Source organism: Mus caroli, chromosome 3, assembly GCF_900094665.2.
Source record: "Mus caroli chromosome 3, CAROLI_EIJ_v1.1, whole genome shotgun sequence".
Lineage (NCBI taxonomy): Eukaryota > Metazoa > Chordata > Mammalia > Rodentia > Muridae > Mus > Mus caroli.
Window position 1 is genome coordinate 117,123,139 of NC_034572.1, and position 16,912 is coordinate 117,140,050.

At 40.6% G+C, this 16,912-nt stretch overlaps 1 protein-coding gene across 4 annotated transcripts in view; it reads right to left on the bottom strand.

Annotated features, from left to right (window-relative positions):
- LOC110290928 (bifunctional heparan sulfate N-deacetylase/N-sulfotransferase 3) overlaps positions 1–16,912 on the bottom strand; it is a 156,359-nt gene that overhangs the window by 81,501 nt on the left and 57,946 nt on the right. For 3 of the 4 annotated variants that reach the window (XR_003836259.1, XM_021157836.2, XM_029475610.1), the window contains exon 4: positions 12,138–12,292. Coding sequence is in view for 3 of the 4 variants with exons in the window: in XM_021157836.2 (XP_021013495.1) it covers positions 12,138–12,292 (155 nt within the window). In the remaining variant the exon portion in view is untranslated. Of the gene's footprint in view, positions 1–12,137; positions 12,293–12,464; positions 12,480–16,912 lie in introns of all 4 variants that reach the window. The other variant, XM_029475611.1, reaches the window with a different exon arrangement.

Genomic DNA, 16,912 nt, shown 5'->3' on the forward strand with positions numbered 1-16,912 from the left:
TTGAGTTTCATGTGTTTAGTAAATTGTATCTTATATCTTGGGTATTCTAAGTTTCTGGGCTAATATCCACTTATCAGTGAGTACATATTGTGTGAGTTCTTTTGTGATTGGGTTACCTCACTCAGGATGATGCCCTCCAGGTCCATCCATTTGCCTAGGAATTTCATAAATTCATTCTTTTTATAGCTGAGTAGTACTCAACTCTTAACACTATGCATTTGCCTTCAACCCCTGCCTAGGACCCAGCAGCTTTGGAACTGGATAAGCTTGAATGGTATTTAACAACTGAAATGTTCAAACAAACACCAAAAACAAGCTAAAGTTTCAGTAAAAGTACTGAAAAAGGTACCACGCCGTGTGTCCATCTGGTTCAGCCTCAGCCCCTTGCAATCTCTGAAAGTTATTAGGTGTCCGTGTCTATGTATCTCTGTCTTCCCTAATCACCCATTCCTCTATTGTAAGTATATTTTCATTTAACAGGCTATGCTTTCTCCTCTCTCAGAGCTCCTTCCAAAATGCTGCAAGTGTCACATCTGTCCAGTAGCTCCTAAGACATCATGTCACTAAAAGATGTGCTTTTCCGAGAGCACTCAGAAGAACCAGGGAGCACCTGTACTCTGTCTATGTCAGGTCAAGTTTTGCTTTAAATTGTTGAGATCTGCTCAACTGAAATACAAGAACGAGGCTTTCAGAAATTAAAAAAAAAAGTGAATTTAGGTAGGTTTGTTTTTATATTTAAATAACTGAAAAGAGATTTGGCTGGGGATGCAGTAGATATGTTGTAGGGTTTGGTTTACCGAAGCTTTCTCTGTTTTTACTTTTAAGCAATGAATTTGATTGGGACATTGGAGGTTTTTCATACATAATAAATCTGTAGACCATCTAATGATAGTGACAGATCTCCAGACTGTTGTCAAGTACATTTGATCTTTCAGAAAACATATACGGTTGGTTGACTAGCTAGGAATGTTTAAGTCTGCATAACACTAATTTTAATTGAGATTCAATAGCCCTACAAGAGGCCAGTGATGGGATTGATGACCCGTCACGGCTATTACACACCCTCTGGTATCCATGGTAGCTACCAAGGCAGTGATGTAGGCAGCACTTCTCAGACGCCAGAAATTACATGTCACCCTAACACCTCTGCAAGAGAGAAGTGCTGTAAATGGGAGCAGCGATGTGCTCCATTTGTTTTACCTATTGATGCTATGGCCACTGATGGCATTGGGGCTTGCAGCTAGATAAACTAGCTGTAACTGTGGTGGTTACATGGGCTTTTAAGCTTGACAAATCAGGATGAAACCCGATCCAGCTTCCACTAGCTGTGAGGTCTTAGTGAAATGATATATGCTCTCTGCTGGTTGTAATACGTGGCTGTGAGAATTCCTGAAATCAGTATAATGTATGATTCCCAGTTGGAACCAAGCTATTTCTCTTTCTTCATTTCCTTAGGAATCAAGACTCTGAAATTACATTTCTGTTACATTTACAGAGTAATTTATTTTTAAAAAACAATATTCCCCAGTTTGGGCATAGATTAAATAAAAAGAATGGAAGACTGGGGAATTAGGTAAGTTGCTACAATGATCCAAAAATGAGAATAAAATGTGGAGGCAGTTAGAGAAGAACAGTTGAGAAGGAACAGAAATTGATACTGTGGAAAATGAAAAAAACAAATCATGAAAAGACAGGCACAGGAGCTGTGATACATGCAAAGCTAAAGCCTTGGCTGGGGAGATGGCTCAGTGGGTAAAGCATTTGCTCTCAAGTGTGAGAACCAGGGTCTGCAGCCTCAGAACTAAAGAAAATGCTGTGTAGTTGTAGCTCCCACTCTCAGAAGGCTCTGGTGGGATCACCGCAGCAAGCTGTCTAGAACAGTCACCATTAACAAATGTCTGGGCATGAGAGAACATACTTCAGTGCATAAAGTGGGGCAGGATCAAGGAGGATTCCTGATGTCATCCTCAGGTCTCCACATGTGCACTCACAGAAGTGTATATGCACCACACACACACACACACACACACACACACACACACACACACACGACCACATACATGCATAAACATGTATGCACACACATGCATGTATACATGAACACACACACATACACAGACACACATGCATGCACACACATGCACATGCATACACACATGCATACACACAAATACACACACATGCATGCACACACATATGCATGCACACACATGCACACACTCTTTAAAGAATACTAAATGTGATGTGAGCTGCAGAATTGGCTCTTACTGATTGTTGCATAGCCATTTACTGTGAACTGAAACATTCCTAAGGAAGGAAATAAATTCAAGCTCCCAAGGCCCAGGAAGATATTGAAATTTACAGGCTTCCTAAGTCCCCTTCACAAAGTGATGTAAGCAGTGACAATTCTGGGGGGAGGAGACTCGTCCACAGGCTGAACTGTCTGTAATCCCAGCAGGGAGCCCCTGGAATGCATTGTCTCTGAGCTGTCACCTTGCTGAGGTGGGCTTTTCAGTTGCTCAGGGTCTTGCAAGTTACCCTAATAAACTCCTGGCTCGATAAGCCACATTTAGGTGGGGCCATTTCTGTTTCTTTGGTCTTGACATCACTATCCTATGTGGGATGAATAGATATTTCCATAGGAAGTGTCACATGACATTTGTCCTCCCGCTGTCCCTCCCATCTTGGCCAAACCTAGCCACATCTCAGAAAACACATGATAATGCAGTCTAGGAAGTCAGAAGAATGAGAAGACCGAATTCAGGAGCAATGTGCACGGATCTGGAAGCAGAACTTGTCCCACCCCACATCCGGCTCAGTACAGCAGGGAGAATTTATAGACAGATTCATAAAGGCTTTTAGTTTGCCTCATGTCCACATGACTGTGGGCAGAGAGGGACCACTCAAACAGCACAGGCACTAAATTTATCTTTCCTTTATAAAACCAGTTTGTCAATGCATGCTGGCAGGAACACTAGCGTTTGTGCTGGAGGAAAGAGGGGACAGAAATGAGAGCTGTATTTTCTACATTCTCATTATAAAGTATGAAAGCTTCCTGTAGTCTGGAGAAGTGTAAGCTGAAGAGGAATTCACAAAGAAAGCAACTAACAAAGGCAACCAAAAGTGCTTTCCAAAGCTTAAAGAAATAGGTTTCCATGTCTCCCCCTACTCTTCTGGTTTTGGTTACCTGCCCCTCCTTACCATGTTACTCTGGATCACTGTTTCTACTTTAATCTTTGCATCTCTAGCCTCTCCTTTGCCTATTTCCCTGTCACAAGTGTGCCATACTCCCTTTTATTTGATCCTTCCATTTACTTCCCTCTCTAGAGACCCTTCCTATCATCCTAACCTCTCCAGGCACTCCAAGTCTAATGCAGAACTAGAGAACTCATAATTAGGATCTGTACTGGCTAGTTTTGTGTCAACTTTGTCAGCTGGAGTTACCGCAGAGAAGGAGCTTCAGTTGAGAAAATGCCTCCATGAGAGCCAGCTGTAAGGCATTTTCTCAATTAGTGATCAAGGGAGAAAGGCCCCTGGTGGGTGGGACCATCTCTGGGCTGGTAGTCTTGTTTCTATAAGAGAGCAGGCTGAGCAAGCCAGGAGAAGCAAGCCAGTAAAGAACATCCCTCCATGGCCTCTGTATCAGCTCCTGCTCCCTGACCTGCTTGAGTTCCAGTCCTGACTTCCTTTGGTGATGAACAGCAGCATGGAAGTGTAAGCTAAATAAACCCTTTCCTCCCCAACTTGCTTCTTGGTCATGATGTTTGTGCAGGAATAGAAACCCTGACTAAGACAGGATCCCCATATGAAAGAGAACTTGTGGTTTTGTCTTTCTGAGCCTGGGTTACCTCACCTGGTATAATCATTTTCCAGTTCTGCTCATTTTTTTTTCTGTAAATTTAAATTTTCTTTATAATCGAATACAATTCCATGTGTATATTATATATATTACATTTTTAGGTAGCCATTCATCAATTGAAGGACACCAGTCTTGCCCAGCTGTGAACCCTGTATGATAGTTATAGCACCAATGTATTGAGCAAGCTGTGCTCATTGGTGCAATAACAGTGATTAATATAGAGATAACCAACTGCCTAATGGTTGTATTTGGGGTCCTCTCTCTGGAAAGGAGGCCATGCTTATGGCTATGAACCTGATCAAGAGAACATGACCTTTAGAGAAGAACCTACGGTCACTGTTTTGATAAATAGGCGTGTTAAATTCCCTTATGTTTATATCCCCAAATGAGTGCTGATCTCTTTCTTCATTAGAAAAGCTCCTTACAGCTGTGAGTGGCATTAACAGAGACATAAGTGGTCAAAATACCAAGAATAAATGAGAGCGGAGCACTTAGTCCTAGGTGGACACACTCCTGACAAGGCTCAGGTAACATCCTGAGATGGGGAAGTATCAGAGGTGGAAGATGAGGAGGTGTGGCAGACATGACAGAGACATTGCATTTCATGAACTCACCAAAGCTGTGGTGATCCACATGAGACCTGGACATGATTGTGCCCACTGACACTTCATTATGGATGGGAGAGGTGCTCAGGAGGCTCTATTCTCCATGAGGGCCTGTTGGCAGCTCATGGTTGTTGAGGGAAAGAGGCCACTTTTTCAGTGGTGTAGTTACTGGTAAGTTGTCCAAGCTCCAGAAAACAACTTGCTACCCACATTATTGCAGGCAAGACTAAGAAAACACACACACACACACACATTCACACTCACAAAAACAGAGCATGAATGTAGAATGGGGAAGCTCTTGGGATGAAGAAGATAACAGAAGTAATGGGAGTAAAACGGCTAAAATACACTATGTAAGTATATGAAACTCTCAACAAATAAAAACCAACCCACTAAACAATAAAGCGATAGGGATGAGTATCCATGGAGGGACCTATGGCTCCAGCTGCATATGTAGCAGGGGATGGCCTTGTCTGACAGCAATGGGAGGGGAAGCCCTTGGTCCTGTGGAGGTTTGATGCCCCAGCGTAGAGGGATGCTGGAGTGGTGGGGTGGGAGAAGATGGTTGAGTGGGGGAGCACCCTCATGGAGGCAAAGGGGAGGGGGAGAGGATGAATGTGGGATGGGGGGTTTAATGGAGAGATAACAGGGAAGGGAGATATCATTTGAGATGTAAACGAATGGAATGATTAATAAAAATTTTTAAAAAGACGGTGTTTTTACCTGATAAGATAAATGTCTCTTAATGATAGTTGAATAATTATTTGTAAATGAGAAGAAGCTTGTGGCATTGTAGAGGATGGAGGTGAGTTTTCTTACATTGGTGGACTATAGAACCTTTAAAGATAAACTAGTAGTTGATATAAACTAGTATGTACAGATAGAAAAGTTGGTGTCTCCTCCCTTGATGCAAGTTTTGACCTAGTGTTCAAATATACTTGCTCATCTCTCCAATAAAAGGTTCAATTGTTTCCACAGGGGGAACAGTCCTGTGGCTCTCTTTTTATACTCCTCTTTCTACTGACTTAGTCTGGCTTTTAATTTTTCTTCCATAATTACTTCCACACTAATCCAATTTGTCTGTTCACCCCCAATCCTTCCCTGCCTGTCTGTTTTCAACACTCCCACACTAATGTTCTATGATGTCATCATCTCTATGGAAACGCAAGAACTCTGGAGGCAAAAAACTGACAGTGTCATCTTTTAAGTTCAAAACACATGAAATGCAAAATTCGTTAAACAAGTTGATAAAGTTTTAATTTAGGAAGGTAGAAGCTGAGGTCTTTTGGATGAGCAACTATTTAGTTGTGAGAAGCTACTGGGAGCCCACTACTGGGGCAGAGGTATAGGATCAGAAGCTCAAAGCAATCTGATTTCCCCCAAAGATTGTAATAGAAAAAGGAAACATTTGCATAACTGTGATGACGAGTCAGAGTACTTCAGATTCAAGTGTCTGATCTATGACTTAGCTCTGTGTCTGAGGGAAGAGTTTAGCCTTCCCAAACCGGCTTTGACTTATAGAAGGTGGAGATGGCTGTGGGGATTATGACGAGAAACAAGATCAGCAGGAGGAATCATGTTTAGTGACTTGATAGATGCTCCAGCTACATAGTAACTGGCCACTGTGGACTTCTGCTATTAACAGAGTTTTAAAACAGAGAGAAGACAAAACTCACTAAATAAACAAGCAAGTATAAAAATCATGCCGGGGGGCTGGAGAGATGGCTCAGCTGTTTCTCTTTGCTGAATGCTTTTCCAGAGGTCCTGAGTTCAATTCCCAGCAACTGCAAGTTCCCATTTACAGGTGGCTCACAACCACCTGTAAATGGGAACTTATGCCTTCTTCTGGTGTGCCTAAAGACAGGGACAGTGTACTCACATACATAAAATTAATAAATCTTTTAAACAAAATCATGCTAAAGAAGTTGTTTAAGCATAAAGTACTTTCCAGAAACTACTAATTTAAAATGACCTTTACCAGTCAAGAGGTCGACTTTTCTGGTTCCCACAAGCAGGGGCAGGAGAGTTTAAAATGCTTTAGTTAAGGCTAGAGTGCAAAGGTGTGCATATCATCTGCTTCTACTTCAGCAAAGAGAAACTGTTTGCAGGATATTTAGGATGAGAAAAACATGAAAGTTGATGAAGAGATGATTACATAAAGTATCAAGTTTAATACACTAAATTGTTTGAGTTTTTTCAGATTAAAAAAATATATTTTTAAGCCATCGATAGAATAGGTTGTGGATTTAATGTGTAGATACTTTTACTACCCATAAAGAAACAGCAAATCGTAGCTAGTAGTCAGGAATTGGGAATGTGCTGGGTTCTCAAAAGTGAGTTCTATGAAGTACTAGGGTTTGCACACTCCCAGTGTGACCCACCACTCCAGGGCTTGCACACTTCCAGTGTGACCCACCACTCCAGGGCTTGCACACTCCTGGTATGATCCACCACTTCAGCACTTGCACACTCCCAGTGTGACCCACCATCCAGGGCTTGCACACACCCAGTGTGACATACCACTCTAGGACTTCTACATCCATATCTTCAGTGGTCACAGCTTAGATGCTTGGCACAGTGTTCTGCTCTAATCACCCAGGGCCAAAGCCCAAGAAGCCGATGTAACCTCATAGCCCACTGCTTGCCTTGCTTCACACAAGGAAATCATAGAGAAAGCACTTCTTCACACTCAGGGCTACCCCACATGACCTATGTAGCATGGCATGCCTCTTCCTCTTGGTGTTTGAGTAATGAACTGTCTTTTCAGTGCTGCTTGTTTATTGATAAAAACAAGACAATTTGAGATCACAGTTAATTGACTCAGTATCTTAATAAATATCTAGTTGTGGTCCAATTTAACAGTCACTTATGGGACACCAGTATGTAAACACCATTCTGTTTATACAGTTACTCAGACTGTAAGAAAAATACTAATTCTTGCTCCCTCCTATAATTTCCATTATGAATATACTGATTCCAGTTGTATCTACATTTTAAGACTGATGGGTTAGATCCATTGTCTTCAACACACCATTGCACATGGCATTTTGGGGGGACACTCAAACTGTTGTTAACTATACAGTCAGCACTGGAAGATGGCCCCCTTGAGTACCTGAGTAGTGGCTAAGTCTGAGTGATCTAGGAGAAGGGTATGAGGTGACAGTGAGTTAAGAAGAATATTCTTGTCATATTCCACATTATAGGAACTGGCATGGGATCCCAGTCCTCTGAAGTTGAACATGAGCCTGACACTCTGTCCCTTAGTTTTCTGTCTCTCCCCTTCCTCCAGACATTCATTGTATGAAACACATTATACACTTCCATTTTGCTCTGATTGGTGACCTTCCTGCACTGTGCTGCATGGCTTACTCTGGAGGGTGGCCTGTCAGCTCAGATTAGCCTCATCCCGACTGGAATTCTCTACTTTTACCAAGACCAATACAATTATACTTTGCATCAAATATTAATACAAGATGAAAACATGATGTGCCTTTTAGTAAAAAAGCTTTACTGAAAAATTTAAAAATGGATCTCTCCCTTCTCTAGCTGCAAGCAAATGAATGGAAAGCTGATCATGTATTCCTTAAAGCCTGCAGGTTTTTAAAAATATATTTAAAATTTAGAATTATATATTAATATTATAATCATTATTTCCATATTGGAAAAGTTTGGTACTCACTGATTTAAAAACATATGTTATGACAATGGACAGTCCAGCTAAGGTGAATGAACGGGTTTTACTAAGTCTGGAGAAGACTGTAGAACAGAGACCTTATTTCAAAGGACGAAACAATAAAACCAGGAATACAAGATACATACTGGAGGCCTTTCAGTCCCTAGAAACATTGTTTTACTGATATTAATTCTAATGCAATTGTCTGTAACAATTTAAATACCATCTGCTGGGCATAGTGGCACTTGACTTTAATCCCAGCACTTGGGAGGAAAAGGCAGGTGGCTTTCTGTGAGCTCCAAACTAACTAGCTTGGTCTACAAAATACCTGGTCCACAAAGTCCCTGGTCTAGACCATCCAGGGACACACAAAGAGACCCTTTCTCAAATTTAACAACAACAAAACCCATCAGCAAACCTAAATAACAACACCTCCTCCAAATGTTGCCAAATCTGTCAGAGGGAGGTAGCTTATGACAAAAGTTTCTACTAGTTATTTGATTATTAAAATTAATTAAATCACTTGCTAAAATTTAGGCTCAATCTATGATATGAGACAATGTATTAATAATGATTTTTTGATGCTCACATATAATGTTATTTTAGTTTTCTATTAGTATTTTATCCCATTTTTAAGGCTATACAAGAGATATTTCAAATGCAAGATAGGCCAGCCATTAATATTATAATCCTGAACTCAAGACTGAAAGTTTAAAAATAAAATTTCTTTTCAATTTTTTAAAAATTTTGAATTAGTCTATATTTGGTTATTAAATTTTTTCCGTGATCAGATGTAATGCTGTACCTTTTTTGATGACTTCAGCCACCAAGTCTGTTTGCTTAAAGCAATGGTTCTCAACCTTCCTAATGCTGCGAGTCTTTAATGCTGATCCTCATGTTGTGGTGACGCCCAACCTTAAAATTATTGTGTTGCTACTTCACAACTGTAATTTTGCTACAATTACGCAGGATATCAGATATGTAGCCCCTGTAAAAGGGTCATCCAACTCCAAGGGGATCAAGACCCACAGGTTGAGAACGGCTGGCTTAAAGGCTCTGTCTGATCTTCTCTATGAAGCTACAGGCGTGAACATTCAGTGCCTTTGTGAATCAGAAGAGTCCAAACTATGAGACCCAACAGTTCAGATAGGCTTACTGATTAAATGGGAACAGTCGTGTCTGACTACAGACAGTTAAAGTAGGGCCTGGGGTACTGGCTCAGAGTCTGAGATTCTTAGTGGGAAGGGAATTTTAAATATACTTTAACTCAGTCACTCATTCAAACATTGCCTTTCTCCATTGCCGTTCTTGGTTGAATACCCTCTGGCTTCCAAGGCAGCCTGCTGCCTTTTGCACATTTCCCCTCTCTATATTACTGGGGAACATTTACGCTCACGTTAAACTCCTCCAAGCTGAAAGAGAAGGGCAGTGTATTTATCACTCATTAGAAATGCAGCGTTCGCACAGGGTCAAGCGTGTGTTTATTGCCTCTAATGAGTAGACGGTCCAATTCCCTACAGATGATTTCAAGCAGCTTCTCTGTGGAGTAAACAGTACTCAGCCACGTGGAAAGATGCTTAGCATTGGGTTGGAGACTCTTCCTGGGTCAGGAACTAGAGGATGCCAAGGGGCGAGTTCCCTGGGAGTTCTCCCTCAAGTTCTCCAACTTCCTTATGGTGCCCAGATGGCCTGATACAGCCACAATTACTAAGCAGCAGACTGGATAGAGTGACACCCGTGAGTTGGGCGAGGAACCCCAGGGGTCACATTTATGCAGCATTAGAGGACTTAGATTTCTGTCTTTTATTCTATCAGTGAGCTTTATAATTCTAGTGTGTATCCTATGATTCTCACCCATAAAGGGAGAATATGTATATGTAGAATTCAGGGTTGTTGGGAATATTAAAAGAAACAATGCACACTAAGTTAGAAAATGTAACTCATGCTCTTTTCATCTTCAGACTTAGCATCAGTGCCACTTTGGAGGCCTAATACCTCAATGGGAGTTGAATTAACTAACATATGCTTACAAATTGCATAAGCCTCATATTAAGCTATGCCTAATCTCACACAAAACAAAAATTTAAAGAATTTTATTCCTGTTATCCGTAGTGGTGAACACTTCAGGAGTCACGGCAAAAAACTGAAGATGATAGTTTTATGATACTAAATATAAAGATGATAAAAAACATTGGGTTTCTATTGGGGTAGGGGAGGCACCCAATAATCAGTGGGGGTGACCTTTGCTTTAACTCACAGAATTGTGGATATGGGTCCTGAAGCAGCCACCTCCTGTAGCCAGGTAGAGCGATAGGGACACCAACCCACCCGCAAAACTTTCAACCCAAAATTTATACTGTCTCCAAGAAATGCAGGGATAGAGCAGAGTGGGAGGGAATGGCCAAGCAATAACAGGCTTAACCAGAGACCCATCCTATGGGCAAGCACCTATCCCAGATACTGTTAATGATACTCTGTTATGCTTGCAGACAGAAGCCTAGCATGGCAGTCTTCTGAGAAGCTCCACCCAGCAGCTAGCTCACATGGATGCAAACACCCACAGCCAAACAGTGGATGGAGCTCGTGGGCCCTTATGAAAGAGTAGGGGGAAGGACTGATGGTACCAAAGGAGATAGGAACTCCACTGGAAAACTAACAGAACCAACTCACCTGGACCCTTGAGGCTCTCAGAGGCGGAACCACCAACCCAAGAACATACATGGGCTAAACCTAGGCCTCCCCATTCATATGTAGCAGATATGCAGCTTGACTTTCATGTGGGTCCTGAACAACTGGAGCAGGTGGCTATCCCTAAAGCTGTTGCCTGTATGTGGGATATGCTCTTCTAGCTGGGCTGCCTTGTCTGGCCTCAATGGGAAAGGAAGTGCAGTGCCAGGGTTGGGGAATATGCAGGGGGGCCTCTACTCTCTCAGGGGAGAAGGGAAGAGGGATGGAGGAGGGAATGTGGGAGGTGGTGACTAGGAGGCAGTGTAGGGATTGGGACATAAAGTGAATAAGTAAAATATCAACAACAAAAACCAATAAAACAACAACAAGGAAAGTTAAAGACAAACATGGGCAAGTGCTCCCAGCAAAGAGTTAGATTTTTATATCTTTAAGAAAGAAATACAGTTTGCCACTTTTCACTTGTTTGTGTGTAAGTTTGAGTAAAGAACCAAACTTGGCAAAAAATTTTTGGCCTCTGCAGCTGGTGTAGAAGCCCATCCATGAACACGGATTTGGGTCCTCTTTGACTAAGGGCAGATTTCCTTTCATACGGTATGTATTAGAAGTTTTACTGTAGGTTTCCCTGCCGCAGATCATAGTGCCTTCAGTATAAACCAGTGTACTTTTCTGCCAGTGAGCAATGTTCTATCCTAACAGGTTTGAGATATCGCTTCATTGGTTTTCTGAATCTTCATCAACTTGTGTCTACTTTATGGTCTCATTTGATCCGTTACCCCAACCTCATTTTAATTCATCTTGATACCCTAGTTTTATGTGCATTTGGGGGGTATATTCAATCCCATTTTTTTCCAACACAACTTATTCTTCCCCACCTTGACGACAGTTATTCTCAGAGCTGAGAGCTTGTGTTCTTAAAGTGTGACATCAGGTCACAGAGTATCTAATTCTGCCGTGGACTTGTTTTGTGCATACATTTCATCTCAGTGCAGTGCAGCAGGAAGTTCCTAGGAAGGATATACCTCTTATGAATGCTGGCCATAAGGCTACGAAACTGAGCCTTATGTTTTGTTAACTCTTTCTTAAGTTAGGCTCATCAAAGAAGTAAATCTAATGAGGATGACATAGTACAAAGATATATCCATACAAGAGCCATGCATGGAGAGGGCGTAATACCAAGATTCTAACATCTACTGAGAAAAGCCACTTAAGGGAAGCCAGCACAGCAGAGCCTTGAGGCAGTTTCCAATTCAAACACCTCCCTGCTTCCCTCCCCATTGTACAAGAGGTCAGCGTAGTAGAGAAAGTTACTTACTAAGGCAAACTTTTTGTTGAGAATCATCTGCTCTATTAAAGACGACTCATTGTGGAAGAGGTGAGGCTGCATGTGACTCCACATGTGAGGAAACCACCAGAACTCGTCCACAGACCCCAGCAGACAATCATCTCCTTCATCTTCCTCTTCAGTTCCTGTAGGGGCAGAAACGACTATTCAGTTAATTCCAACTGCATCTTCATCATATGTATGTATGTATGATCTGTCAATCACCTATCTTCTATCTATCTATCTATCTATCTATCTATCTATCTATCTATCTATCTATCTATCTATCTATCTATCTATCATCTATCTATCATCNATCTTCCTCTTCAGTTCCTGTAGGGGCAGAAACGACTATTCAGTTAATTCCAACTGCATCTTCATCATATGTATGTATGTATGATCTGTCAATCAATCACCTATCTTCTATCTATCTATCTATCTATCTATCTATCTATCTATCTATCTATCTATCTATCTATCTATCTATCTATCATCTATCTATCTATCAGCTATCAATCATCTATCTATCTATCTATCTATCTATCTATCTATCTATCTATCTATCTATCTATCTATCAGCTATCTATCATCTATCTATCTATCTATCTATCTATCTATCTATCTATCTATCTATCATCTATCTATCTATCTATCTATCTATCTATCTATCAGCTATCAATTATCTATCTATCTATCTATTTATCTATCTTCTATCTATCTACTAATCATGTATCTATCTTTTGTCTCTCTTCTATCATTTATCATCTATATATCATATCTATCACCTATTATCTATCTACCTTTTAATCTATCATCTATATGTATCATTATCTATCATCTATATGTAACTATCAGTTATCTATTTTCTCTATCATCTGTCATCTATGTAGTATCTATTACACATCTATCATTTATATTATCACCTATCTATCAACCATCTATCATTTACTCTATTTAGAAGACACCATTTATAGTATTGCATATGTATATAAGTCATCTAACCCAAAATTTACCAAAGAAAAATCTGTTAGGGAACAAAGAAACTATGACAAAACTTTAAAAAGATTTATTTATAGTTTAAGTTATGTGCTGATGCAAACATCGCAGCCCTTCAAGCAATCGTTCTTTTTTTTTTTTTGTGGGTGCAGCGAACTTTATTGATGGTATTCAAGAGAGCAATCTTGTAAAATCGCTTTGGAGGCATTGCATTGTTCTGGGGTATCTGCATGTAGCTGTAGTGCCAGCAGAGGCCAGAAGAGGGTGTAAGATCCCCTGGAACTGCACTCTGGTTGTGAGCCACCTGACATAGTTCCTAGCAGCAGACCTCTGGTTCTCTGACAGAGCAGTACACAATTGTTAATTGTTGAGCTGTCTCTCTAGCTCCAAAACTTACAAAACATTACTAACCACGAGATACGAATATCAAAATATTTCAAAGTCATCTTTAAAATTAATATTTAAATATCATGTTTAATAATAAGTGTAATCACACACAAAGACATTAGGCTAATTAATGGAGCCTTTGTGCAGCTTGTAGTGTAGCGAGAACAAATAAAGTAGAATAAGAGGTATTTTACAAATGGTAGGACAGAGGAAGAAGATGTAAATTATTTGACATGGCTTGTATATTCAGATGGAGAAAATAGCTTCTGCTTTGGTCGTGGTGTCAGCGCACAGTGGTTCCATTGCTGTTCTTTGCCTCACCTATCACAGTGGAAGCAGAGGCTTTGCAGTGGTCAACTCATTCTGAGCTCTCCCTCCCCAGCCAGGAGATCGGAACAGAGTTAGCGGGCTCCCCAGTGTGTGAGCTGTTTCCTAGGCTGTGCTTCTGCTCCCATTTACTTACCACACAGAACGTCTGTCTTTCCCTGCCTGTGCCTGTCAGCTAGCTAGCTTTGCTCAGAGTTTATTTCATGAGGAAAGAGTAACAGATCTTGGCATTTTTTTTTAGTGAGATGGTTCAAGCGAGTTAGTTATCTTTTCCTGAAACAGTTGTAAAATTGCAATCACAACTTTCAGACATTGCAAGCCTGCTGGATTTAGAGAAATAATTTCTGCCATCTGAGAGATTTATCTTAATGCACAGGAAATGTAATTTTATGTCTTTCCTTTTTCTTAATAGCTCTATTTATCTGGCTTCCTTGAATCCCACTTTGGGTATATTTTCGATCAGAATAGATTATATTGAGCGGAAGTATCTATTTATTACTTTCAAGATTATGATAAAAAATGAAATGAATATGGTTGCTTATATTTGGATTACTCTAGCCTCCTCTGGAGGAGTCAGAGGAGGACAGAAACAAGAAGTCAAATCCTTTACCTAAGGACAAATAATGCTTGAGCCCAATCACGGCACTGTCAAACAAAGCTTGTTTTACTGTGTGTCTACTTACAAACCTCACTTTGGCGGGCTGGAGAGATGGCTCAGTGGTTAAGAGTGCTGACTGAACCAGGCATGGTGGTGCACGCCTTTAATCCCAGCACTTGGGAGGCAGAGGCAGGTGGATTTCTGAGTTCGAGGCCAGCCTGGTCTACAGAGTGAGTTCCAGGACAGCCAGGGCTACACAGAGAAACCCTGTCTTGAAAAACAAAACAACAACAACAAAAGAGTGCTGACTGCTCTTCCAGAGGTCTCGATTCCAACTCCCAGCAACCACATGGTAGCTCACAACCATCTATAATGGGATCTTGTGTATCTGAAGACAGCTACAGTGTACTTATATACATTAAATAAATAAATAAATAAATAAATAAATAAATAAATAAATCTTAAAACCCCTCACTCTGCAGTATATTCTCCTTTGCTTTTCTATTGTGAACTGCCAGCAACTGAGACCAACCAAGGTCAGACAGTTGTTAGGAGCTTTATGACGCTACACTGCTCCTGACACCCACGTGAGGTAAGGGTCACCAAAAACCCCCTTTTCTCAGAGTCCAAGAGGCATGCCCTGAGCCAAAGTGAAGGTTAGGATGGGCCCTGGGTGCTAATTTAATTAAGTAACCCCACATTCAGGACCTGTAGTTATTATTTACTTGCGAAATGTGGGCTCCAGGTATAGGATCAGAATTTCCTAATTCAACACACCACAGTGGTGTCTACAATTTCTGTTGACTCTGTGATGCAATGAGACTGGGTAGGTGTTCTTACTTCTCAGTGTTTTCTTGATATGCTCCAGCCTTACTGAGCTGTGGAGGCCAGACCTTTGTTTTGCCACGTAACCTCCCTAGTGACTGACTCTCAGTTCTAAAGCTCTGTAGGAAAGCTGCATTCTGGTTAAGTTAGGGCGGAGACAGTCTGGGCACTTTACTAGTTATCTAACTTTGGGCCCTTTAAATTCAAGAGAATGTTTAAATTGCTGGAGAAAAGTCTCAGTGGTTGAGAGCAATGGCCTCTCTTTTAGAGGACCAAGGTTCTTTTCCCAGCACCCACATGGCCTGCCACAATCATTTGTAGCTTGAGTTCTAAGAGATCTGACATTCTCCTATGGCCTCCATCAGTCATACATGCAGTGCCCAGACATATACACAGGCAGAATACCTAAACATAGAAAACAAGATTTAAAACAGAAAGGAAGGAAGCTTTCTCCTGAAACATTTTTTTCTCTTCTTCAAGATTGAGCAAAAAGGACAGTTTTCAACAGAGAAAGGAATCAATTATTTACAAAGGAAGACAATGAACTTTACTTAAGTTTCATAACATCTAATTATAAAGTCTGAAAATTAAATTTTATATTTGTTCTCATGAAAAATAATATATCTGGTCTTAGACAGTGTTGGCTAAACTGTGTGGGACCTTTCATCTTGTACACAGATAATAATATCTTGCCAATCTTGGCTCCACTTTCCACCTATGCAGGTCTTCCCTTGATCTAGAGAGAGCATAGGCATCATGAGCTATGGGAAATGCTTTTCTTTTTTTTTTTTTTAGATGAGATATATAGTGTTTTTATTAGATATTTTCTTTATTTACGTTTCAAATGTTATCACCTTTCCTAGTTTCCCCTCCAAAAATCCCCTATTCCCTCCCACTCCCCCTGCTTCCTAACCCACCCACTCTTGCTTTCTAGCCCTGGCCTTTCCCTATACTGAGGCATAGAACCAAGGGCCCCTCTTCACATTGATGACCTACTAGGCCATCCTCTACTACAGATGCAGCTAGAGACATGAGTCCCACTGTGTTAATAAAATTAGTGAAAGTGAATAACTCTAGAAGTCAGAAAGAAGCTATTTCTTATAGAAATAACTATTTCTATGAGAAATATAGTTCTTTATGCTAGTTCTTGTAGAAGCTTCATGGATTATGTATGGCCTCAGAAAATAGTGCAGAGCATACATAAATATAGGGCTCCCATAAAAGAATAGAACACACATCTAGAAATGTCTGAAATGCTTAGAGACCAGAAAGAATGCAGTTTGGGCAAAGCAATGTGTTTTTCAGTAACTTAGCTTTGGATAGGCCTGACATTTATAAACATTTCTGTAAGGCAGTAAATTTGAAACCTTGTAATCCATTTGTACAATTCTGGCAAACACAATATATTATGGTATTATATAATCTCTATTTTAATAAAATAACATTTTCTTTTTTTTTTTCCACTGTTTTTTTTTATTACATATTTTCCTCAATTACATTTCCAATGCTATCCCAAAAGTCCCCCATACCGCCCCCCACTTCCCTACCCTCCCATTCCCATTCTTTTGGCCCTGGCATTCCCCTATATTGGGGCATATAAAGTTTGCAAGTCCAATGGGCCTCTCTTTCCAGT